The 25,718-nt window shown below is 38.0% G+C and overlaps 1 protein-coding gene across 1 annotated transcript in view; it reads right to left on the bottom strand.

Annotated features, from left to right (window-relative positions):
- The window catches only part of LOC146397599 (uncharacterized), a 184,401-nt gene extending 168,875 nt beyond the window's left edge, over positions 1–15,526 (bottom strand). Inside the window, exons 1-2 of the mRNA XM_084989972.1 lie at positions 15,487–15,526; positions 14,127–15,004 (exon numbers count right to left, since the gene is read on the bottom strand). Coding sequence (XP_084846098.1) covers positions 14,127–15,004; positions 15,487–15,526 — 918 coding nt within the window. The remainder of the gene's footprint in view (positions 1–14,126; positions 15,005–15,486) is intronic.
- Positions 15,527–25,718: the final 10,192 nt, after the last annotated feature.

Genomic DNA, 25,718 nt, shown 5'->3' with positions numbered 1-25,718 from the left:
AAACAGACCAAATAAGAGCAATTTATCAGGGAAGTAATTTGACTGGGGTGCAAACACAGGAAGAGAATGTTATAAAGAAAGAAGGAGAAGTACTGCCCGAGAGTCAACTGCAACTAACCTTTACTCTCATTTTCTCATTCCCATCTGTAGCACAAACCACAAATAATCAAGCACTGTCTTGAAGAGAATGATTGTTACCTGGAAAGGAACCTAAGAAAGCATTCATTGTCAGCCTTAGGCAGGGCAGACCTTATTGTAATCAGGTCAAGAAAGTGCCATTACATGAGCCAGTGGAGATCATTTTATTTTATACAATCATTCTTTCTTGTGATTGTATATAATCAGATTTACCTGATGCTGACAAGGCTGGAGGTACTGAGGAGTATTAAGAATAAAGCCCTTTTGTTCAAAGAACTAAAGCAAGTCTCCCTTTCCAGTGATTTTACGATTTGGGTTAGAACTAGCAAAGATAAAACAACAGAAGACCTAGAAACCTTCCCTTCAAGAACAGACAGTTGGAGTCAATACATCTTCCTGAAATATTCTGTCAGAGTGGTATTTAAGATACTATCCTCAGGACCATACGCATTCTTCATAAAAAAAGATCAGTGTGCTAATAAAGTTATAGGCCTTCTCTTTTCCTTTAAATGTACAGATCTTCTCTTCCCCATCACAGGATTCAAAGACAAGTTTAACTGATGCCTTTAAAGCAACCTTGGTCCTACCATTTGACAACAAAATCACTAGTGTAAATATCTGTGCGCATGTGTTTGTGTGTGTGGCTGCTTGCATACGCATGAGACAGAGAGAGAGAGAGAGAGATGATTAGAGCACTGGCATGTGCACCTAGAGTTTTATTCTCCATCTTTATTTTTGGTAGCATTATTTACATTACAAAAACAGTATACTGGCCTAAGTTTCAAACATACAAACTCGCTGATAGTTTTCTACAAAGGGACAATGGCAGGATCAGAGAGAATACCTTTTGCTCCATATACAATTTAACATTTTGAAATATGATTTACTTTCTGGACTGCAGCCAGGCAATTACCAATGGCAAATATTTCAAGTGGGAGAAATGAAGTGGTTGTTACTAGTCCCATAATTTGGAATTGCTGCTAACAGATTTTACATCATAGACTTTTCTGCCATTCCTTTTTTAGAAAATACAATAAAATCTTAATATTTCTGCATTTCAAGCCCTACTCTTAGCTTTGCTGATGCTTGAGACAAAACTGGGTAAGTAGCTCCCTCTGGTGCTGCTACTAGTATTAGTTTTGTTTTGTTTTGTTTTTAATTCATAGCCAGAGATGTAAACCAGATTCACTGCCGGGGAAAGGTAAGGAGAATTCCCCAAGGGCTTGCATTACTAGAAATGCTTCTTGGGGCACAATTCAACTTGGAATAAAATTAGATCAAGGGTGATGTCTTTTATGATACGGAAATAGACAAAATTTCTTCCTTGGCCTTTTTCCTTTACATCATATACACCAAAGGGAATGCAAAAAGTAAAAGAAAAGTCTTGTTCACTAAACCCTGGCTAGAGTCCATTCTTGTTGCTAAAAGCACTAATGCTCCAAGAAGCTACTTAAGTACTTCTAATGGACCTCTGTGTGGCCATCAAGTCTCTAGCTCTGGACTCCACTTTGACCTGTGGCCTACATAGTAGTGATTAGAGCAAACATGGGGTCATAAATAGTCTGTTGCAAGAGCCACTGAGGGCACTTAATTCAGCATCTCTGAATGGCAGTGGGGAAGAAGCTGGCAAACTCTCCTTCTGTGGCTGCAATCCATAGTTGTCTCCAATGACTGCTTCTTCAATATAATCATAGACAGACAATGTTTGAAGTCTAGGATCCTAGGTCAGTCTCCCCAGTGCAAAGCCATGGTGATTAGTCCAAGGCAATATGCAATCTGCAGGCTCTCCCATGTTGATCTTGTCCTCCTTTCTCTCCCAGAGGCAGCACATCCTCCCTGATAGATTTCTCCAAAGTGCAGCAAAGCTTCCACCATCAGCCAGAATGTTAATGCATTATCACTCTGTACACTGAGAAAACAAGTGACCATATGTAGCCTATGCCAGCGGAGCTGTAACTGTGAAGAACAATGGCTCTGAGTCAACAACAGAATTAAACTACTCCCTCTTGTGAAGCTCTTCTGAATATTTTAAGTGTTGCCTTGAAAGTGTGGGATTATGTGCAAGCATAAACATTAGCTTAATGCAATTTTTTGGTACAGAATATGCCAGAGTTTAAAAATCAGAATTGAAATGCAGAAAATAACTTTGGGATAAATTTAATTTTTTTCATGTGTGATTAAAACATGATTGAAGAGGCATACTTTACGTGTAATTAAAGTTGCTTTATAATTAAGAGATTTAAGCATGTATAGAAAATGATACAGCTTAGTTTGGAGATTTTACAAAGGCGCCTATTAAACCCTCACTCCCTAGCAAGCCTATGACTCAAATGCTTTCACATTTTAATGCTGATAGAGTCTTCGAATTTTTTTAAAGATGCCAATTTCACCATTTCTAAATGCTTTATCCTTCCTGCCTTGTGCTTATAAAATAAAAACAGCCCTATCTTCCTTGCATTAGCCAAAACAATGATGTAGGACACTCTACATCTAGTCTAATTTCAAAGGCTCCAGGGGCAAAAACAAAAGATCCCCAGAATGGTTGAGACAGGATCTTGTTTATCTTTGTCTTCTCTGCTGTGCCTAGCACTGCATCTGACCTGCTACCTGGAAAATATTTGACTAATGGCTATGATTAAGTAAAGAGTGTGGTTGTGTAGTATATTCGTGGAAGATTATTACAGTAATAAGAACACTTCCGGATATCTTTTTAGGTGTCAAAGATGCTATAATACATTATTTCATTTAATCCCACAACAGCCACATGAAGTTGACAATATCAACCCTTTCAGACAGCAACATAAACTAAACCAAAGAAAAGTTAAAGACTACATAGAATCGGAGTTCCCATCATGGTGCAGTGGTTAACGAATCTGACCAGGAGCCATGAGGTTGATGGTTTGATCCCTGCCCCTTGCTCAATGGGTTAAGAATCTGGCATTGCTGTGAGCTGTGGTGTAGGTCGCAGCTGCAGCTTGGATCCTGCGTTGCTGTGGCTCTGGTGTAGGCTGGTGGCTGCAGCTCTGATTCGACCCCTAGCCTGGGAACCTCCATATGCCACGGGAGCGGCCCAAGAAATAGCCAAAAAAAAAAGACTACATGGAATCACACATTCCAGTACTACCTTAGCAACCAGATCACCTTTAGAGCTAAAGACAGAATAAGTTCCCTTTCCCCAGTCTTATTCATTTTTTAGCTCCTTTCCCACATCCTGGTTCCTCAGTCTCCACTTTCTGCAGAGATTGCCTCTTGGCCTCTCTCTAGAACCCTCAAGCATACTTCTGGTAAGCACCTGGCATGAACAGAGGCTTCATATCACTGGCAATAGTCCTGGTTTAAACTGATCTTCCTGGCCTTCCTCATCAATATCTATCTATTTTTTATTTCATCTATTTTAGCCAAGTAGGGAAAAATTCAGACAAGCATATTTGTACTACAGTGTTTGCTGCTGGCATTCATGTTAGAAGCTTTTTGCAATAGTCTCGTGGTATAATGGAAAATCTGAAATTCATTTTAGATACAGAAAGGGAATCATGGAAGACACTGCAGGGATCAGGAGTCACAGGTATTGGGGGTAGAGAGAAATAATACTAATGAGGATAAGAAAAACTTTTACAGACTGATAGATGGATGCCATATTAATCTTTCCTAGTGGCCAGGAACACATTTCCTGGTGTCCGTCCCCTTCCTCATCTAAAGAGTATATGGAATATTAATAACCTTTCTGAGAAAAGCACTTGTATCATCTCGTGCTTTCTGATATCAGGCATTCACCTACAATTTTCAATTAAATCAGATAGATATTAGACAATACACATACACACACATATACACACACACACATAAATTACTATTTTGCAAGCTTGAGTGTAGCAGGACATCTAAAGTTTTAAACCTTTGCCAACTTAAAGATGCTCTTTATATTCTATCTCCCTGATAGAGATATCTTCCATTCCAGCACCTGTGCTTTATTTCTGCCCCATACCAGCATCACCTCACTCTCTTGTCTTTTATGGGTTTGCATGGTATAGACGGCGCCTCATGAAGAGAGGTAGCTCTGTGAAGCCTCATGCTTCTTTGGAGTTTTAGAGAAGACTGGTAAGGGAATGACATTCTAAATTGAATACCAGGACTATTCCCAGTGTATTTCTGACTGGCAGAGTCGTAATGTACAGATTCGTGAAAAATTATGACCGTGTTTATGGAGTTCTATAGAAAACACGCTCGTGCTCTTCTAACTGATTCCCTCCTTATTCCCTGGGTGCTGGTTATTCTACCCACTGATTCCCAAAATGAGCTGCTGTTTTTACACAGAGTGGATTCAAGGAAAAGTCAGGAGGGACACGTTGATTTTGTGTGCAATTTAGTAGAAACAGAGGAATACATCTCACTTGAAATTGTACCTCTTAGACCTTAGAAATGTTAAAGTTTTTTAAGTGATGATGAGGATGATCACTGGGTATTAAAAGGAAGATTCGCACCAACTAAAGCCTCTCTCCCTTAAGCAAATGAGACATTTCAGTGATAAGTGTCCTATAATCAGCAGATCCAAAAGAAATGACTAAAGTACCACATTGAAATGGAGCTTGGAAAAGAAAGTATGTTTAAGGAGGCAGAGTGTTTTTAGTACTTCCTGGGGAGGAGGCACCCAGGTTAGAAAACAATATCTAGCCAGACTATGATAAAAATCTCATTTGATGACAAACATTCAGATGACCTCAAACTGATTTGGTATCAATCATATACATAAACATATGCTCACAAAGTTATATTTTCCATTTTAAATAATTTAATTTGTTTTCTGGTATAAATGAATTTCCTCTGATGTTAAGTAATACAAACCAGTTTTTCTAAGGACCTGTCCATCTCAAGATAAAAATATAATAGATATTTCTGGTCTGCAGAGGTCCTAGGCTAAACTACTGAACATAATATCTTTTTTTCAATGAGTAAATTACTTCCTTCTCTACAATAGCATTTCTCATTGTGAAGCTGGTGTGTTTTTGTTTTTGTTTTTTGCTTTTCACCTTTTGAAAAAGTCTAGAATGACCAGTTACCTTTGTAACATGTCCTATTCATAATTTTTACTGCTTTTGTTCAAGCAATGCTTGGCTTCCTCTTCTGCATTTATTCTTATCCCAATCTCCTTCAAGTAACACATTCTTCACTAAGCTTTCCCAAAAATAAAACTCTTCTTTGTATCTTCTGGTAATTATTGCCTTAATTTTAAACTAATAATTCTATAATCACAGATACACATCATATATGATGCTGCTATATGATGCATGCAACTATTACATGAAGATTGAGATGTTCCAGTCCAAACTCTATCACTGCATACGCTAAGCAAGTCATTTCTTATCTCAGCCTCAGTTTTGCTACCTGCAGTCTAAAAAAAGTTGGTCTATACTTGTCTTAAAAAACTACTATGGCCTACTCAGTTTCTTAGCTGGGAATACCATTGGATATTTATTAAAAGCTTTAAAAATGAATTATTCTTTTCTATAACATGTTTTACAGATCATCTGGGGTCTAAAAATTGTGATTTCCCACTTCAGTCATTTAGTGACTACAATATAAATATAATCTCAACATCCTACTTTATTGTCTAAGACTCTATGCCATGAAATCACATTCTCCATCTAGTATCTTGAATATTTTTTCTGGACAAAGAGACCTAAGTAGAAGATTAAAACAGCATAATTATTTATTAAATAAAAATTTACTTACAGCAGTATTATATATCTATCTTACGTATTTCCATGCTTTAGTTGTATTAAAAGAGAGCTTCAAGAATATCTAGTTTAAAGAAAAAATAGGGAAGTACTTTTTCATGCAGTATAAATCAACTCATTTTATGGCAAAATAGGTAGGTAAGAGGCAACATCGTGTTTTATTTGTGGTGACTACAGCTACAGTGAGAGAAAAGAGAATGGACACCTTTGGAGAGCTTGTTATTCATCAGAAAGTAAGTACCCAGCTTTCTGACCACTTAAAAGCAGTGGCAATTTTCAAATACAATACAGAGAAGAAACACTGTTGTCTGTGGAATTGCACAGTAAGAACTGTCAAGATATATCCACAAATAGTAGCATCTGACTGATCCAAGCCAAGACTTTTCTTCCTTTTATTCATATTTTTTAAAATCAGTGGTATGTGGTTGAGTAATGACAAAACAAAAAATGAAACTTCATTTTTACCTGCCAATTTTCTCTTGCTTTTTACTGATGACTCTCTTTTTAAGCAGAACATTTATATATAGTGATAGTTAATTCCTCCTGGAAGTTTTCTTTGTTCTTAATGGAAAATGCATTTTCTTTTTGCCTCTTCCCACTTCTGCAACCTTTTTTGGGCTTTGATTTATTCAGTACTCTTTCCATTCAAATATGTTTGAGGAGAAGGGTCCTCAGTTCTAACTCTGTTCTTCTGAATTGCTTACAGTTGTTTTAAATAACAAAATGTGTATGTACAAACCTCCAAAATACTGTAAAATCTTAAAGCTATACTATAGGTATCTTAAGCATTCTTAGGGTAACTCATCTTTATTACTATATATTTATATAATATCAGCTTAAATATACTATTATTATGAACATTCTTTATCACTGATTATCTTTACCCAAAGCGGTTCTGAGAGCCAAATGACACATTTAATTTCAATTTGTCCAACTATACATTTTAAATATTGAAACCAAGGCCCAAAGAGATGAAGTAAATTACAGGAAGTGATACACATAGTTATTAGAAGAGTCTGCTCTATAATCATGGATCTTTTGATTCATCGCCTTGTGCGTTTATCCTACCATTCTCCATTTGGAAGACTAGCTATATTTTATATGTTGCAAACTGGGAAGGGTACACAGAGAATAAAAAGGTAAAGAAATAAAAAGGTAAGATTCTAATCATACTCGAAAAATTATGCAGTATTCTCTCTTATCCAAAGCTTAGAGATTAATTAAACACTTTGGTTAATTATCATTATTGCATTGGCTTGTTTAAAAATGATGATACATATATCATTCAACTTGATATATTTCACTGACTCTGACACTATTTTTTAACTTTTAACATCTCTGAAATCAGGATGCATTTTACAACTGCTATAGCCAAGCAGTAGTGGAGGCATAGTTGCCAGGGACTTTGTATGTGAAAATTCATTGTATTTCTCTTGCCTTGACTGGACAACCACTACTCCTGACGTTTCAGGACAATTTGAGGAAGAAATCAGAGATGTGGTTATTGTCTGAAAATCTTCAATTGTCACATTCTAGTAAGATCAACAAAACACCAGCATCAAACCTTTCAGAAGATATCAGTCACTGAGAATGAAATCCTGAAAACAATCACCAAGTACTCTTGAGAAATGGTGTATCACCAACACACACAGAGTATTGTCAGGAAAACATGGATCTGGATACAACTAAGTAAAAAAAAAAAAAAATCCAGAAAAGTGAGAATGTGAATAGGACAAAATTCTTAAACGAATGTGTTTATTAATATTATACTTTTTCTACATGCACAAGATTGATATATTAGAAAAACCTATACTTAAGTCTAAATTGCTCATTATTAAAGCATGAAACTCTAAGTGGTAGGAAAGCACTGTATAATGATTGAATTGGGGGTGTTTCTTCTTTCTAAAGTGTACATAAAAGAGCGATGTGTCCTGTGATCAGTGGTTCTTTAGTTTAAATGAAATATTTTAAAAATAATAAATACAATTAAACATTTTATTCCCTAAGCGAAGCTTTAGGAACGTGCAGTACCTTAGGGTTAATTAATACTGTGAACCACAATTATTTCAGAGTGTATATGCTGAAGTGTAAGACACTGTCAAGTCCAGTGAAGACAAAATCAGAGAGATGCCTAGAAGACACACTCCCCAGGTAGTCTTCACTTGATACAAATGTGCCCACTTCAAAATGTAAACTCCTTAAAACCCAATTTCACTGTTTTCACTTTCAAATGCGCCTTATTGAAACACAAAGGAGAAGCATCTGTTTCTGACCCCAAACACAGATGGAGTTACTAATTATTTTAAGTTTGATTCTCAGATCAGTTCCCCTGGAGGCAAGGAGTCCAGGTCAGAGACAGTTGCAAATTGCTTTAGGCCTGGAGCCTGAAAATAGGGGCTGGAAAGATATGACTCTGAACAGGCATTCTCAAACACCAGGTAACCAAGAAAATTGCCAATGCCCACCACAAAATTTGAAAGAGAGAAATCAGATCCATTCTTTTCTAGCTCATGGTTCTTTTACTTTGTGGCTTTGGTGTTAAAAAGCTCAATTGCCCGTTTATATTGGGAAAAAAACTTCTAAGACAGAAATGTGGTCACTGAAATTCTAAGGATAGTGGGTAAAACAGTTAAAAACAAATTGCTTTCTGGTCATAGAGCAAAACATAATATAATGACTTGAGCTCTAAGTCCTCCACCTAGCCTGCCTTAGTTTCCCATCTGTCTGCAAACTACACATGTATCTCCATCAAAATGACTCCATCATCACTGGCATGTGCTTCCCCTGAAATCCTATTGCACACGTTGATGGGAGCATAATTTAGCATTTACTGCACAAAATATTTCTGATTTCTAACCATATACTCATTCAAGAAAAAGACATTTACTGAGTGATATATGACACCATTCATTTTTGCACATGTACATGTACATGTACATATATATATTGTCCCTTCTTCCAAAAACAACTTGAAGTAGCTTATGATATAAAGCCCAAATACAATCAAATCTTTGAAGCAAAGTTTAAGTTTAAAAATGATTCAAATAATAAAGCAGGGTAAAAGGAGACAATTAAAGACTCCTTTTTCTTTTCTTTCCATCTTTGGTATTTTTAGGGCCACACCACTGCATGTGGAAGTTCCCAGGCTAGGGCTGGAATTGGAGCTACAGCTGTGGGCCTATGCCATAGCTGCAGCAACGCTGGATCTGAGCTGCGTCTGCAACCTACACCACAGCTCATTGCAACATGGGATCCTTAACCCTCTGAGTGAGGCCAGGGATCAAACCCACAACCTCATGTTCCTAGTTGGATTCATTTCCGCTGTGCCATCATGGGAACTCCCAGGACTCATTTTTTCAACTGAACACAAAAACTGGCTCTCAGCGTCCATTAAGTCAGACCAAAAAAAAATGAAAATAAAGCCCTCCTTGTTTAAAAAAAAAAAAAGAAGACTCGATGTTCAATGAGATATTGGCATGTGAACTAAAATTACTTCCCTCCCCCCTAAACTTTCCAAGTAAACAGTTATAAAAAGCAGGGGAGTAATTTTAAGTTGGGCATAACTGATATCAAGTCCCTCTTCATAAGAATAATTGGCAAAAGGGTTCAGTTATTTCTCATATTATTTTGTATTTGTAATTAGATGAGCATATGACAAACACAGATGATCTCCTTAGGAAGGACTTGCTCAGGTTTAACTACGGTTTCTGTTACATGATACAGGTATATGCTGAAAATGTAGGGCTTGGATTTATACATGGAATGTAGCATAACGGAGTATTTTAATTGTTCTCTCCCATACCTATGTTTTCTGATTCTCCAGATAATATTCCAAGAATTCTCTAGAACATCATGAAAGCCATCATTCTACATCAGAAGGATACATCACAGCATGCATATAGTTTAGGTCCATGGATCCAAAGACCATTTAATTCCATATTATAAGAACTGTGACATGATGTTTATAGTACACTCTATTAGGTACCCTAGGTTACAACTATTGTCTCCTTCCTTCCATTTAATAAGCACTCCGATTTTAAGTGTAACACTGCCATGTCCACAGGGAAAGCAGACCTCTCCCCCAGCTCCAGAGGAAGGACTATGATTGATCAAAACCAGTCATGAAATGTATTATCTCTTTGCCAGTGATTAGTTTAAGAGTGGGATGTGCCAGTTTTAGGCAATTGGGCATAAAGGGAATTCTGCTGATAGCTTCTGAAAAAAATTTCCTTTTGAAAGAAACATTTCCATGAGAAGAAGTATTCCTCTAAATGTCATCACTGGCATGTGCTTTCTTTATTCAAGCATTAGAAAGAAATAGTAAAACAAAAGATCTTCATTTTTCTTTCTTTTGACAACAATCTTATGCAATTGACCACTAATTTCTAAGTATGAATAGAAAACTTTATTGTTTTATTCAAAAGACTGAGGAAGTAGGGTGTTCTCTGTCCAAAAAGAAAAGTTAGGAAGAGTAAGATGCCTCCATTCTGCCCAGTTAGTCTCCAAGTACACTATCATCCGGAGGAAAAATAAAATCATGGTATAATCAAAGTTATTTTATGAATAGTAAGCTCATGAAAAAATGTATCTACCCTCTTTTATTGCTGTTTGTTTTCTTTACTTTTTCACCTTTCCAAAGTATTTAGGTGAATTTTACATATTCATTTATTCTGTCAGAGTGGCATACACTTCTAGTTTCTGACCCCAAATCAGTATCCCCTTCTTCTTTTTTCATAGCTCGATTTTCTTAAAAGTAGCTGTATGCCTTGAAAAACATGTTTCCTAACCTCTAGGTCCCTGAAGTGGTGATCTGATAGAAGTCTACTTGCCAGATGGGGAGACTGTCCACATCATTTAAAAAAAAAAAAAAAAGACAAAATACTCAGAGAGAAGGCTTGTTTGGCCCTTTCCTCTCCTGATTTTTCTTTCTTTTCTAAATCTCACAGAGAGTCCTCTACTGTGTATTTAAGCAAAAATCAAACACATCCTCATGACCACTGGAATGCAAAGAAAAAGGGGAAGTAAGAAACAGGGAATTTCCTTTCTTCAGATTCTGGAGTAATCATTCTCAAGTTCCCAATCCAGGATGATGTTACCTCTAAGGGACATTTGGCAATGTCTGGGTTCAGCTGTCATAACTGGGTGAGTGAGTAGGTGAAGTATGTTACTGTCATCTATTAAGTAGAGGCCAGAGATACTGCCAAATATCCTACAATATACAGGATACTTCCCCCCACAACAAAGACAAAGACTTATGAGCCCCAAATAACACTAGTGCCAAAGTTAAGAAAACCTGAACTAGAAAACCCTTTGTTATCTTCCCCTGTTCCCTCCTTCTTTGGGCCTAGAAAGCGGACACCCCAGAGCCACAGTGGTGATCTTAAAACCATATGAAGGAAAGCACTAAAATGACAGATGAAGTCTGATTCCTTGTTAAATGCTTAAGCAACTGTCTTCTGATTTTTTTTATCACATGAGATAATTAAACCCTTATTTGCTGAATCCACTGTTATCCAGATTTTCTGTTGCCTCGCAGTCAAATATATTTCTAAATACATTTAATATTCACTTAAGGTCTACTTTATGGTCAGACATGGAGTTAAGCATTCTGAATAAAATGATAAACCAGGTAAGGTTTTTGACCTCTGGGAACTTACTCTCTGGTAAGGTAGCCAACCATCAGCAAGGTGTGCTACTCCTAGTCAGAACAACATGCTGTGGGAGCTCAGAGTAACAATGTAGGAAGGAAGCACGGTGATGGAGGAAAAACTGCTCTAAGGAAATAAAATGTTTTCCCATCCTAGAGTTGGGGTATACATGTTAGGTTGGGGGAGATGGGTGGGACTGTGAATAAAGATTCACATAAAAAAACCACAGAAGCTTAAAATGCCAAGTAGTATTGGGGCATTGGTAAGGAAGAGTCACATGAATGGAATAAAGAATAAATTGGGGAGGAGTTCCAGGTGGAAGGCGTTTTACTCTAAAAAGGGAAGTTGGGGAGTAAATTGTGAGAAGAATTGAAGGCCCTTAGAATTCTGGACATTAGCATCTAAGCCATAAGAAGTCACTGTTTATGCTAAAAGATCTGCAAGACCAGACCTGTGTTTTAGGAGAAAAAATAATTTTGGCAAAGTGGACTTGGGTGATTCCATTCACAAATAATTAAAACATATCTGAAAAACCACATGTTTCTATTTACAACCTAATAAGGGGAAAAGAGATATCAAACTTCATTTTAAAGTACTTTAAAATGTAGCAAAAGTGTAGTGTTGAACTGTTGCAGTTTCCAATTTACTGCTAATTCCAACTGTTTTGCTTATAAAAACTACAAATTAGTTTTTGTTAATAATTCCTTTTTGTAAGACTTTAAAAAAAGAATTCTAGAAATAAACTATTACTATGCTTTACTTAAAAAATGTTAGAAATGGTTTGTTTCAACATATGGAAAACCCAGAGAGGTACTTATCAATTATACCTACTATATTAATATTCCCCCCTCAAAAAGTTGTAACATTGGAGCTTAGATTTATATCTGTATTATCTAGTCATAGCTATTTAATTATCCTATAAAAATTGTAACTAACTAAAGGAAATTTGAAAGAAGATATAGATCCTGCCCTCAGATAACCATGTGGAAATAATAAAAGTAGCAGAAAATACACGAATTTCAGGGCTGGAAGAGACTTTAGAAAGTCAGGGAAGTCAGCCAACCATGCAAAGAGTCATCAAGCCTTCAAACACTACCTGCAGCAAATGGAGTTCTCAGCCTACCTCATGAGTGTATATTCCACCCTCAATTTCAAAACAATCCACCATTTATATTTGAAAAAAACGTGTCATATTGAAATATAAAAAATTCACAAAATGAAACCCCACTAAGGAAATAAAAGAGAAGACCAACAGAAAATACTTTGGGGTGGAAGTGGGGAAACTATGGAAAGGAGAGTTGCTTAAGAGGGCTTTTTCTGAAGCCCGCACTGCAGGAACCTTGTACAGTAGGCTGAAAGACTAGCTCCCTCAATTTCTGCTTATGTTAAGAGGATTGGAACGACTAGCTGTAGAATAGCAGGCTTAGAGAAAACAGTTACTTCTTTTAATCAAACCATGTAATCAGAAGGCCTAAGTAATGATTAACTTCCACTTTCTCTCTGTCTCACTCAATCACTCTGCAGAGCAGGTACACTTAGATTCATTCTCTGCCAAGGGCACAGTAAACTAAATGTTTTAGTACTTAACATTTAATATTTTTAAGTATGTGCATGGCCTTTGCTTCTGAGCTCATTTCAAAAAGCTGGTGTTCTGCTAGGTTGCAATGGCTGATTGAAATGCTGAGGCATTTTATATGTTTTACACTCAAACACATGTACCCACACCTTTTCTTAGTGATATTTTTATATCTATGGTCCTACTTATAATTATGCACAATTTTTGAGAAATACGTATAATTATCATTTTCATGTACAGTATGATTAAGCGAAACTAGTCTACTGTAATTTCAGTATAAAAAGAAGAAAAATGAGTATATTAAGTACCGATAAAAAGGCAGAGTAATAGATACAGGGTTAGCTATCTGAATTCATGTTTCTAAATCCTACATGTATCACTATGGTTCTGGAAATTTAAAAAAAATAAATAAATAGTATAGTACCTCTGTGGAGGCCAACTGCTCGTGATTTAGAATAATCACAAATGAATTAAATATTAGACACAGAATTTCCCCTCATCTAACAATCTAACAGCCTTTTTCTGGAATAAATTATCCCCAATAGAAAATCTCAACCTAAATAATTTTAAATTCACTGCAGGTGGCTTTTCATTTCTACTCACAAAGCATTGTACTGGCCGGTCAGGAGCCAACGGGAGAACGTTAGAAATGTTTGCACTACCTTCTCTGCCCGGGGGACTTGACTGCCCCATAATGCATAATCTATTAGCTGTTCATCGCTGCGATCTACAGAGTGACATCTTGACTCGAACCACGCAGATATGAAAACCACTTCGCAGGAAATGTGGGGAAGAGGAACTTTCTCAGCCCTGTCAAACTACAAGGCGGAACCAGCTTCAAAACTAGCCGGAGGGCCTGGGGAGAGAGAGCGAGCCCCGGAGGCTGGCGGCAGCTGCTCTGCGCTCGCCCCGGCCTCAAGCAAGGGTTTTCTCGCGGAGGCGGCATTGTTCCTCCATCTGCTCAGCCTCTGTATTTCACCGGGAAACCCTCCCCGCTCTCTCGCAATCTTTTTCTTATTGCTTTGGTACCTCTCTGCAGATTTCTCGGCTCCTGGTCTCTGTGGTCCCTGGACACCGCTCTAGGGTGAAAGGCTGCAGTGACTGGGGCGCCGCTCTAAGGCGTCGGAGGCGACTGCACCCGTCCGCCCGCCTGAGCTGGGGCGTGCGCGCCTCACTCTTGCTTTCTCCCTTCTCTCCAGGGCTTTCCGGCTTGGACAGGCTCTCCCGGCCTCTTAGCCCTACTCCGGCTCTCCCCCACGCGGTTTCTCCTCGCACGCGTTCCGCGCGCTCGGTGTCGGCCGCGGGGTTGTCGGCGCGCGGACGCGACGCCCCCTGCCCGCAGACCTGGACTCGGGTTGGAAGGGTCAGGGCGCCGCGGGCGGTGGCGGGAGGAGGGGCGAGGGGAGCTGGGGCAGGTGGGAAGCGCGTGGGCCCGCGGGGGCAGCGGGGGTTGGGGGCGGGGAGGGAGTCCGAGAAAAGAGAAGATGCATCTGCTCTGAAAGCGCCAAAGAAGAGAGGACTGACTGATGGAGGGGACACGAACGGAGAAGAGCCGAGGACATCCACGGGGCGGGGAGGCAAAACGGGCAATTTACAAACAGCCAGGGCGAGAGCTGGTGAGCGGAGGAGGAAGGCGGCTGAAAGGAGAAAAGGAAAAATAAGGAACAAGTTCCTATTGCTTCCCAAAAGGTCGAGTCTGAAAAAGCTTCCCCTGCACAGGGAGTTAAACAGGGACTGGTCGCGGTGTAAAGGGTGGATTTGAAAAGGAATTAAGTGTCCTGTAGTTTTCCCTGTACCAGACTCAGCTCCATCTCCCTCAACTCTGGTAAATGACCCTCCAAGTAAATGAACTGGCAGTACGCTGAAACGGAAGCTGAATATCTCCACTGTGGAGTCCTCCTGAGGTGCTGGTTTTTAAATGAAAATAAGCATTTGGGAGGTTCCAAACCCCCAGCGCTAAAGAAACCATCCAGTTCATTAAAGTTCATTATTTTTTATTGCTTTTATTTTCGTCAGAGGAAAGAGGTGAGGGGTTGGGACCAAGGAATGTTGAAAACCACTATCTAGATAGCATTCTTTTTCAAAAAGACAAAAAGGGCTTCCTAAAACAGCTAAATGAGAACTGATAAACTCAGTTACTCGGCTGGAGGAAGAAAGAAAGAAACAGGGAGAAAGGATTCAAACTCTAACAGACGATTACACCTCTCCCCACCCCATCCCGGGCCCAACCCAACGGGATTGCAAAAGGGTTAAGCGTTTTGAGGAAAGAGTCGAGCAGGGTGGGTGAAAGGTGGGGAAGAAGAGGGAAAGGCAGGGAGTAGGAAGTTCTCGGCAATCCCCGGGATTAAGAAAAACGCCGGAGCTAGGCAGACGCAGGAAGCTCCCTTACCTTTCTCTCTAAGCCCCGTTTGCACCTGATCTGCAACCATAAATATTTCGTGATGCTTAGTGTGCAGCCAAACGATGGCCGAATGTTAAACAATTCTTCACTCTCCCTCCCCTTTTTAAAAAACAGGCTTAAAAGAATGTTAATACTGTTCTCGATATCCATCGGCTTCACAACATTCCGCTTTGTCGGGAAGAGACGAAAACCGAGCACTTGGGCACGCGTATATGTATCTATATATTATGCGGTCGATATATAAACATATATACGTTTTCTGCATATAAATCCAAAAAGAAAAGCACCACAGATGCCTTTGAAAGCGTGAGGGAATGGGGAAAAGAAAAACTTGGCAAGCCAAATGTATCCAAAGATTTCGTACCAGGAGCCACCTGCTTCAATATGCAGAATTCCCGAGATTTAGAGGAAGAAAGAAAAAATTTAAAAATAAAATACCCAAAACACACACTTGAAACTGGAAGATGCCTAAGACGCGTGGAAATGGAGAAGATGAGAAGATCTCCCGAGGGTACAGATCCGTCAGCTAAGTGAGCAATCGCCTCCGAAAATCACAGGCGGGGAGGTGGCTGCAGATGCGTCCCCTGCTCTGGTCCCCGCCGCCGCCGCTGCTACCTGTAGACACGCGCACACACACACATACACACACACGCGCACACACGCGCGCACACACACAGCACAACCTCCTCTCCCTCTCCCCCCTCTCTCCCTGGCGTTGCCGGGTGCAGGAGTCTGAATCAAGCTAGACCCATCCTTTCGACCCCATCCTGCCCCCTCAGAGCCAGGATTCCCTCCCCTGCCACTCTCTCTTCTCCCGGTTTATTGCACAGCATTCCTTCCCCTTCATGTCCCCTCCCCCGGGCTGGAGCCACCATCGCAGTGGGGGTGGGCTTCTGGGGACCCGGTCCAGCAGCAGCAGACGTGTAGCTAGTGGTGGTCCCTCCCTTTACAAGTTCCGCCTTACCCCCCTCCCCTCCTCCCGCGGCGACTGAGCATCCTCCTCCCGCAGCACCCGCAGAGCCCGCGGCGGCGGGAGGGGTTAAGAGCCCAGGGCGTCACGTGTGACGTTCACCAAACCACTCCGAGAAGCTTGTGAGTGAACCCGCACGGCCGCTGAGCCGCGAGGCCTCGGACGCAATGAGTTTTTCTGTTCTCGGCGTCATTGTGCTCCCCTTGCAGGCGTTTTTCGGCTGTCTTGGTGACCGAGTGAAGAGTTGGAGGCAACAGCCTTCTCCAGTGCTTTTGCAGTTTTTCCCCCCTTGGTAGGTCCCTTGGCACCAAATTCGCCCCTATTTTCTTTTTTTCACCAGCTAGAGGCAGAGTAAGCCCTGAATTGAAGGGTCGGTTGTAGCCTCCTGTGTGGGAGTAGTGTAAATGCAAAGCCACTGCCATGGCCTCTTCCCGCTGGTTGCGCCCACATCTTCTGCCACTGGATAGGTGATTTTTAAAAATTCATCATAGCTAATCAGTGTTGGCTTTTGTGATGGGTGTGACTCACTATACCACATTGTTTACACCTACCCACCTCCTACTACCTTCTCTGTGTGAATTTTAAATGCAAGTGAAGTTGGGGGACAGGGCCCTCCCAAGAGAACCACTGAATTGATTTTAACATGTAATAACAAAATTCATGAGTAAGAATTTCTAGGAGAAACCAGTGACACTTGGTCTTAAAAAGTGTTTTCTCTTAAAACACTTGCTTCATACTTCTCATTTGCATGCATACTTTAATCTGTAAAATTCAGGTCAAAGAAAGGAACTTTAAAATGACCAACACTTAGAATGCAATAGCCCTGAAGTATTACTCATTAATTAATTAATAATAAGAAACCTAAAGTTCCACAATATATCATCTTCCTTTTTAAAAACAATTTTAAATATATCATTCCTTCTGTTTAAAAGGAATTCAGTACATTTTCCTGACATAGTTTTAGAATTTAGTATATCTTGTCATCCCACAAAGTCCACTTTTTTTTTAATGTAACCTTTAGGTGACGTGTTGACAAATAGATTTCGCTAAATTCTCCCAGAAAAGTGAAATTTTGTTCAACTAAAATATCTATCTGATTCTTGGTGACAGTTCTTCCCTACCAAGTTTGTCTAAATCCTAAATCCTGTGAAAAGTCTGGAATCTGGAGAGTTCTCTGGAATTTTCCCAGAAAAGATGAGAGATAAGTGTCTATTCCAAGATCAATGGAAGTACCTGACTGAATCCTTTCACTCTTGGTAGGACTACACAATTAAGGTAATCTGAGAGAGTATCATTATGACAAATGCAGAGTCACACTTTTAAAAAAGAAATAAAGATGATTTGATAAGTAGTCCACTGTAATTTACATAGAGTGTAAAGTTCTGTATACTCTCTTGCTTCCCAGAGCTGTGTGTACCATATTCTAAATGAACCCACTGAGGTTAATATCAGAAACCTAAAGGAAATGACAGAATATTTTTTTCAGTTTTAAAACTTGGTATTTATAGTATAGATTAATTCTAAATAGGTTCTATTGTGTTTTTTCATTATTCTTTTCAGAGCTAAACTTTATCAGTTGGGCACCATTACCTCATTTTATGAGTTAGTCTTTAAAAAAAGCGCAAGAATTTTAACACAATAGAATTGTCACACAAATAGAATTTATCACAATCTGTACATACAGGCAAATGAACCACATTTTCTTGCTTATTTTTCTCTACTTTTCCAGTCAAACCCCCTGAGGGAGATAAATCCATACCATACCATTTGATGGCACAAGCAATTAAAAAGCAAGAAATTTAGCTTCTGCCCCCTTTATTGGTATGCAGTTAAGAGCTGGAACTCTAAAATCAGATTGCCTGGTCTGAATCCTAGATCTCCACTCAAAACATTCTTGCCTGTACATGTTAGCTAATCTCTCTAAACCTCAGATTCTACCTCTGCAAACTGCAGATAATAAAAGTACCTACTTTGTAGGAATTTTGGGAGGATTATCCAAAATAATGCATGTAAAGCACCTGACACGTGAGTAAGTAATTTTTCAGGATTCACTCCATTTTTAGTATCTATATGCTGTGTTTCCTCTTCTGATTCAAACATCAATATGTATGTGGTCATATTTGGACTTAGTGTTAAAAACTAATCATGAAATTTTGCATGCTTGCATGCATGGTATCTATAACATGAAAATCATTAGTGATTAATGAATCCCTAGGCCCTTCTCTTTTCCTTAGAGTGCTAAATCTGTCTTTTACTAGCTAATATCAGTATAAGTGATCACATTCATTGTGGATGAGATGGAAAAGAAAATGTTAAACACATGAATAGGTGCTGAAGGCATAAATAAAATGTAGAAAATTGGATTCACTTCACACTGTTGATCATGTGGTCTTCCAGGTTGGGATATTAACCATGTTGGAGTTTATGGCCTTTTACCACATTAGATACTTCTTGGAGTGAATACTGGAATTCTCTGTAAAGTTAATTATAAATAAAACCCTTATGAAATGTGCCCAAACACATCTGCTTATCTGTAGATTTTGAAGATCTTAATGTGAGACATGTAAAATATTAGCATTTTCTGTAAATATAGGTTCAAATGAGACTATTGTGTTGAATGAGAGTGGGGGAAAAATCACTAGAAGAGCAATGAAGTCAACCTAAGTATATGTTTATTACTTAATTGTTATGATGGTAAAATTTCCTTTCCCAGAAGTAAAAATGAAAATATTGGAAAAGGAATTTAGGCTTGAGGATGAACATTACATAGTATTTTCAGACACCTGCATACATTAGTATGTAGACTCAGTTTGCTTTCAGTCCAGAAAGTCATTAAGTGGGAAGACTTTTTCCCCAGTAATTATATATATAAAGAAAATTAAATGGCATATTCTCCTATAAGTAAAGAAAAAGCAAGAGTATTACTCATTCTTTGGAAAAGCCCAAGACTCACAGCAGGGGGTTAGCACTTTTTTTTTTTCTTTTTCAAGGGGCTTTGAAAGAAAAAGTACTAATGAAATGCTATGCTTAGATGAAATTTTACTCAACCTTTCTCATAAATCATGTGTATTTTACATAAAATGAATTAAATATAAATAACATGCTGAGAAAAGAGTTATAGTGGCAATGAGAGTTCACATTTCAGCTCTGAGAGAAATAAAAGATAGAGCCTCATCATCTGTCAAGTTGTGGCATTCCAAGGTAGACCACCTGCCCAATTTCCTGGCAATAATTTTTATTGTAACCTGTACAAAAGATATAGATATTATTAATATAGAAAATATAGATCATGACTTTTAGAATTATCAGCATAGTCTGATAGTGTTTAGTAACCATTTGGCTACAGTCCACCAGGTCCCTAATTCTAGTCTATCTGCAAACTCCTTTCCCATCGCCACACAGTGTGTATAGCATGGCCAAATCTTTTTATCTAGCCCTTGCCAAGTCAAACCATTCTTGAAAATGCTTAATAAACCTGTATCTCCCATCATGTGAAATATAAACTTCTTTTCCTGAATATCCAAATCTAACATACTCTCAATCCCACACATCTTTATTCAGTTTTCTTTCCCATTACTTCTCTTCCTAATCTCTATCTTTCGTCCCAAAGAAAAAAAAAAATTGCTAATCTTCAAGGATTAGAAGCCTAATGATTTCTTCTTTTGGGTTTTCCAACTCACCATCCCTACCTATTGAAAACTTATACTACATAAAAAAAAAAAAAAAATCCCCTCAGTCAGAAATCATTTTCCCTTATTTACTATGAATATAACTAATGGAAACCTCCCATAATGCAACTGCACAGTCTTTTATGGGTTGCCATTACATCTAGATAGTATGTTTCTCTTAACTTGTTTACAGTATACCAATCTATCACCCACGACCTTCCATTTACCATTTCCACTTCTCACGGCTCTCTTCCTCCTACAGGCTCTGTGACTCGCTCCCTCATTCACTGAGGTCTTTGCTCAGATGTCACTTTCAAAAGATGTCTTCACTGACTCAACTATCTAAAATAGCATTTTTCTCCTCGCTTATTCCCTGTCTTCTTAACTTCTTATATACTAATTATACCCTGATTATATTTATACGTTTATTTGCTTCTCCTCACAAGAAGGTGAGTGCCATGAAATCAGGAGTATAGTCTGTATGGTTTACTGCCACATAACAATCACCTAGAGGTATGCCTAACTCATCATGGTGGTCTGTAAAATCATTGAACAAAGCAGTGAATGAATGATTGCAATCAATTTTATTCACAAATAGCAATTTGGGGGCCATGATTAAAGACTTTCTCTGACTTCAGCCAACAATTGAACATAAAGGCATAGGTACTTGCTCAGATATTCTTGAAAGTTGTATTTTTAAAATATATATCTTAAAGAATATTAGAGCCATAATTAAAGGACACAGGACCCTGCTTTCTTGAGATAATGTTTAGAATGGGCATTAGTATCTCCATATGTGTTCATAAAACAGAGATACTATACTTCCAATGATAGCCTGTTCCTTTCAGAGCCAATGGTACTTTATTACATAAGACTTTCATATTTGCTCATTTTCCAGATTTTCACTATTTTAAATTAAATAGTGTATCTAGGTAATTGTCCTTTTTTGTAAGTACTAAAATCTTCTTGTTGTTATTACTTAGAAACTTGAAATTTATAGAAGCAGTTATAAAACCCTAAAATCACATTTGTAATACACTGTGTAGTTAGTTCTTAAATAAGTTAAGATTGCTTTGTATTATTCAGTAAATGAACTCTCACTCACCAATCTTTTGAGTGCCTATCTGTACCTACTATTTCATTACTGAAGGATAAGAAGAAGTATAAGATGTGGTGCCTTCCCACTTGTAGTGCACAGTATCTCTGAGGTAGGATCTTACCTAGACAATATGATGCCCTCATGCACAATACAAAATGACTTTCCAGAGAAGGCCATTCTGAGCACAGGAGCAACACATACAAAGGCATGAGCCCATAAGTGCAAAATGTGTTATTCAAGTCAAACAGTTTGGTTTAGCAAGGGAGACATATGGAGAACTAGCAAAAAGTATTGTGTGTAAGCAGGGAGGGTCAGATAATGAGGGGACCTATGTGTCAGGCAATGAAGTTTGGACCTGACCCTTAGGCAGCATGAGTCATGGGACCCTTAGGCAACAAAATCATGTGATCATATTTATCTTTTAGAAAAGTCTATCTGTGATAGCGTGGGGAATGGATTTGGAAGAAGTGGTAAAACCAAAGATAGGGAAACAAGTTATGAAATTATTATCATAGTATACAAAAGAGGTGGGGTGTCTCCATTATGTAGGAACAACAACAATAATAACGATAACAAATGAAATTAAGAACAGTGTGTTAACACAAAAAAAAAACCTGGGAACCTGAGAATAAGCTTAAAAGATTTTTGAGAAGGAGCAACTGGATGAATGGTACTGTCCATCATATCTTTATGAAGTAGGAATTTTTAGTATATCTATTTCATAGGTGGAAAATCTAAGATTCAGGGGTAAAGTTACTAGATCCAAGGCAAAACAGTTTAAATTTGAAGCTATATCCTCTGATTCTAAGTACAGTTAACTTACCACTATTACATATTATCCTCCTGAACAGAAAAGGAATGAACAGTTGTTACAATATGGCTTTCAAATACAACAAGTTGGTCAAGTTTATATTTAATATGAGTTCAGGAAAAATCTACATGAGCTGGAGATCACTGGCAAATGTGTAAAGTTTAGGTATGCTGTGTTGTTACCTAAAAGAAATTTAGCATGTTTAATGCCAAGAATTGCCCACAACTTCAGCAAGCATAGAGGAGACAGGGAGAATGAGAAAGAGATAAAGAGAGAGAGGAAAGAAGAAAGGTTGAGAGAGAAGCAATCCAAGCTGCAGCTAGAAAAAGATCAGTTGAGGACTGTGTTTTTAGGGGATCTTATAGGATCAATTTGACTTAAATATGTGTAGGAAAAGATAAAGAGTTAATAGACTGAATAAATTTATATTCTAGGTTGACATTAGTATTTTTAAGAAATATGAAGAACTGGCTTCTGCTAATGGCTATGTAGGACCTTTTTAGACTGGCCTTCCTGAAGGTAACAACTATAAACTCGGAGATAACACAAAAAAGCAGTTACACAAAGGCACTTTATAGAAAGCTGAAGAAAGCAGACTTTTGTATCTATATACAGAGGAGAGTTTTGCAGAATGAGTTCTCATATTTGCAGCTGTTTTTCCTGGAGCAAGGAGTGGTCAGTGTGGTGGGAAGACCAGTGATTCCTTGATTTGGGGAATCAGAAGATTGAGTCCGGGGGAAACTCATAAAGAGGAGGGATCTGAGGAAAAAGAATATAGACATAACGGGGATTCTCAAATTATATCTATATCTTTGATTGACTCCTGAACCCACACACATGTAAAATTGATCATTAACAGTTCAATTAAAGAAAGCAGATCTGAATTAGTTTTAGAACCATTGCCCAGTTTGCAGCTGGAATCTAACCAAGATAATTTTTTGCTAAAATAAAAGAAACAATACTCTTTGGAGGAAAAATAATAGAATTCAGAGTCTCCACAACTTCATATTCTTTTTTTTTTTTTTTTGTCTTTTGTCTTTTGTTGTTGTTGCTGCTATTTCTTGGGCCACTCCCATGGCATATGGAGGTTCCCAGGCTAGGGGTCAAATCGGAGCTGTAGCCACCGGCCTACGCCAGAGCCACAGCAATGCGGGATCCCAGCCGTGTCTGCAACCTACACCACAGCTCACAGCAACGCCAGATCGTTAACCCACTGAGCAAGGGCAGGGACCGAACCCGCAACCTCATGGTTCCTAGTCGGATTCGTTAACCACTGCGCCACGACGGGAACTCTAACAACTTCATATTCTTAATGTTTAGAATATAATCCAAAATTCACTGACATCTAAAAATTAGGAAAATATAATGAGTTCTCAAGAAAAAAAAGGAAAATCAGTTGAGACCAATCTCTAGATAATAAACATTTTGGAATGAGCCAACTGGAATTTTAAAACAGAAGTTATAACTATCTTAAATGAAGTAGAAGAAAGTAATCTTGCAGTACATTACAAAAAATAGTGGGGGAATTTAACACCCCACTCACATCAGTAGCTAGATTATCCAACAGAAAATCAATAAAAAAATGACATGCTATATCAGATAGAATTAATTGATACTGTAGAACATTCCATCCCAAAGCAGCAGAACATACATTTTGCTTAAGTGCACATGGAACATTCTCCGGCATAGCTCACATCTTGGGCCACAGATCAAGCCTTGGTAAATTTTTAAAAATTGAAATTATTTCAAGCATTTTCTCCTACTTCAATTTTATGACACTAGAAATTAACTATAATAAAAAACAAAACAAAACAGCAAAAAACACAAATTCCTGAAGCTAAATGATATGCTGCTAAACAACCAATGGATCATTGAAGAAATCAAAGAGAAAATCAGAAGATACTCAGAGACAAATGGCAAGAAAATACAAGAATCCAAAACCTCTGGGACACAGCAAAAGCAGTTCTGAGAGGTAAGTTTATAGCAATACAATCTTATATCAGGAAACAAGAAAAATCTCAAATAAACAACCTAACTTTACACATAAAACATCTAAAGAAGGAAGAACAGACAAAGCCCCAAATTAGTAGAAGGAAAGAAATCATAAAGATCAGAGAAGAAATAAATGAAGTAGAGATAGAGAAAACATAGAGAAGATCAACAAAACTAAAAGGTGGTTCTGTGAAAAGATCAACAAAATTAATAAACCTTTAATGAGATTCATCAATAAAAAAAGGGAGAGGGTTCAAATAAATAAAATTAAAAATGAAAAAGGAGAAGTTACAACTGACTGCACAGAAATACAAAGGATCACAAGAGACCACTATAAGCAACTACATGGCAAAAAAATGTACATTCTAGAAGAAATGGACAGATTCTTACAAAGGTACAGCCCATGAAGAATGAACCAGGAAGAAACAAAAAATATGAATAGAATGATTACAAGTACTGAAACTGAAAATATGATTTAAAACCTTCCAAAAAACAAAAGCCCAGGACCTGACGGCTATACAGGCAAATTCTATCAAATATGCAGAGATGAGTTAATGCCTACTCTTCTGAAACTCTTTCAAAAAACTGCAGAGAAGAAATACCCCCAAGTTCATGCTATGGGGCCACAATCACCCTCATATCAAAACAATACAAAGATACCAACAAAAAACAGAGAAAATACAGGCCAATATCACTAATGAACATAGATGCAAAAATCCTCAATAAAATAATAGTACATCAAAACCAACTACATATTAAAAGGATCATTACACCATGATCAAGTGGGATTTATCCCAGGGATGCAAGGATTCGTCAATATCTGCAAATCAATCAGTGTAATAAACCACATCAACAAACTGAAAAAGAAAAACCATATGATCATCTCAATAGACACAGAAAAAGCTTTTGACAAAATGCAAAACACATTTCTGATAAAAACTCCCAGAATCTACCTCAACATAATAAAAGCCATATATGATAAAACCACAACTAATATTATTCTCTATGGTAAAAATTGAAAGCATTCAGGAAGAAGACAAGGATGTCCACTTTCACCACTGTTTATTCAACACAGTTTTGGAAATCCTAGCCATGGCAATCAGAGATGAAAAAGAAATAAAGGGAATCCAAATGGGAAAGAAAAAAGTAAAGCTATCCCTGTTTGCAGATGACATGATACTATACTTAGAAAATCCTAAAGACAGGATGAGAAAACTGTTAGAGCTCATCAATGAATTTGGTAAAGTTGCAGGATACAAAATTAATACACAGAAATCAATTGCACTTCTATATACTAACAATGAAAAATCAGAAAGAGAAATTAGTGAAATATTCCCATCTACCATCATATCAAAAAGAATAAAATACCTAGGAATAAACCTATCGAAAAGAGACAAAACTGCACTCTGAAAAATGTGACACTGATGAAAGAAATAAAAGATGACACAAACAGATGGAAAGATTTACCATGCTCTTGGATTGGAAGAAACAATATTGTCAAAATGATTATACTACCCAAGGCAATCTACAGATTCAGTGGCATCCCTATCAAATTACTAATGAGATTCTTCACAGAACTAGAACAGAATATTTAAAAATGTGTATGCAGACACAGAAGACCCTGACTAGCCAAAGCAATATTGAAAAAGAAAAACAGAAGTGGAGGAATCAGGCTTTCTG

This window comes from Sus scrofa, chromosome 13, assembly GCF_054392235.1.
Source record: "Sus scrofa isolate SSC_HxYL_T2T_F1_AM1 chromosome 13, Sscrofa_HxYL_maternal_Yorkshire_Landrace_v2.0, whole genome shotgun sequence".
NCBI classification, from domain to species: domain Eukaryota; kingdom Metazoa; phylum Chordata; class Mammalia; order Artiodactyla; family Suidae; genus Sus; species Sus scrofa.
This window is presented reverse-complemented; position numbering and strand designations above follow the sequence as displayed.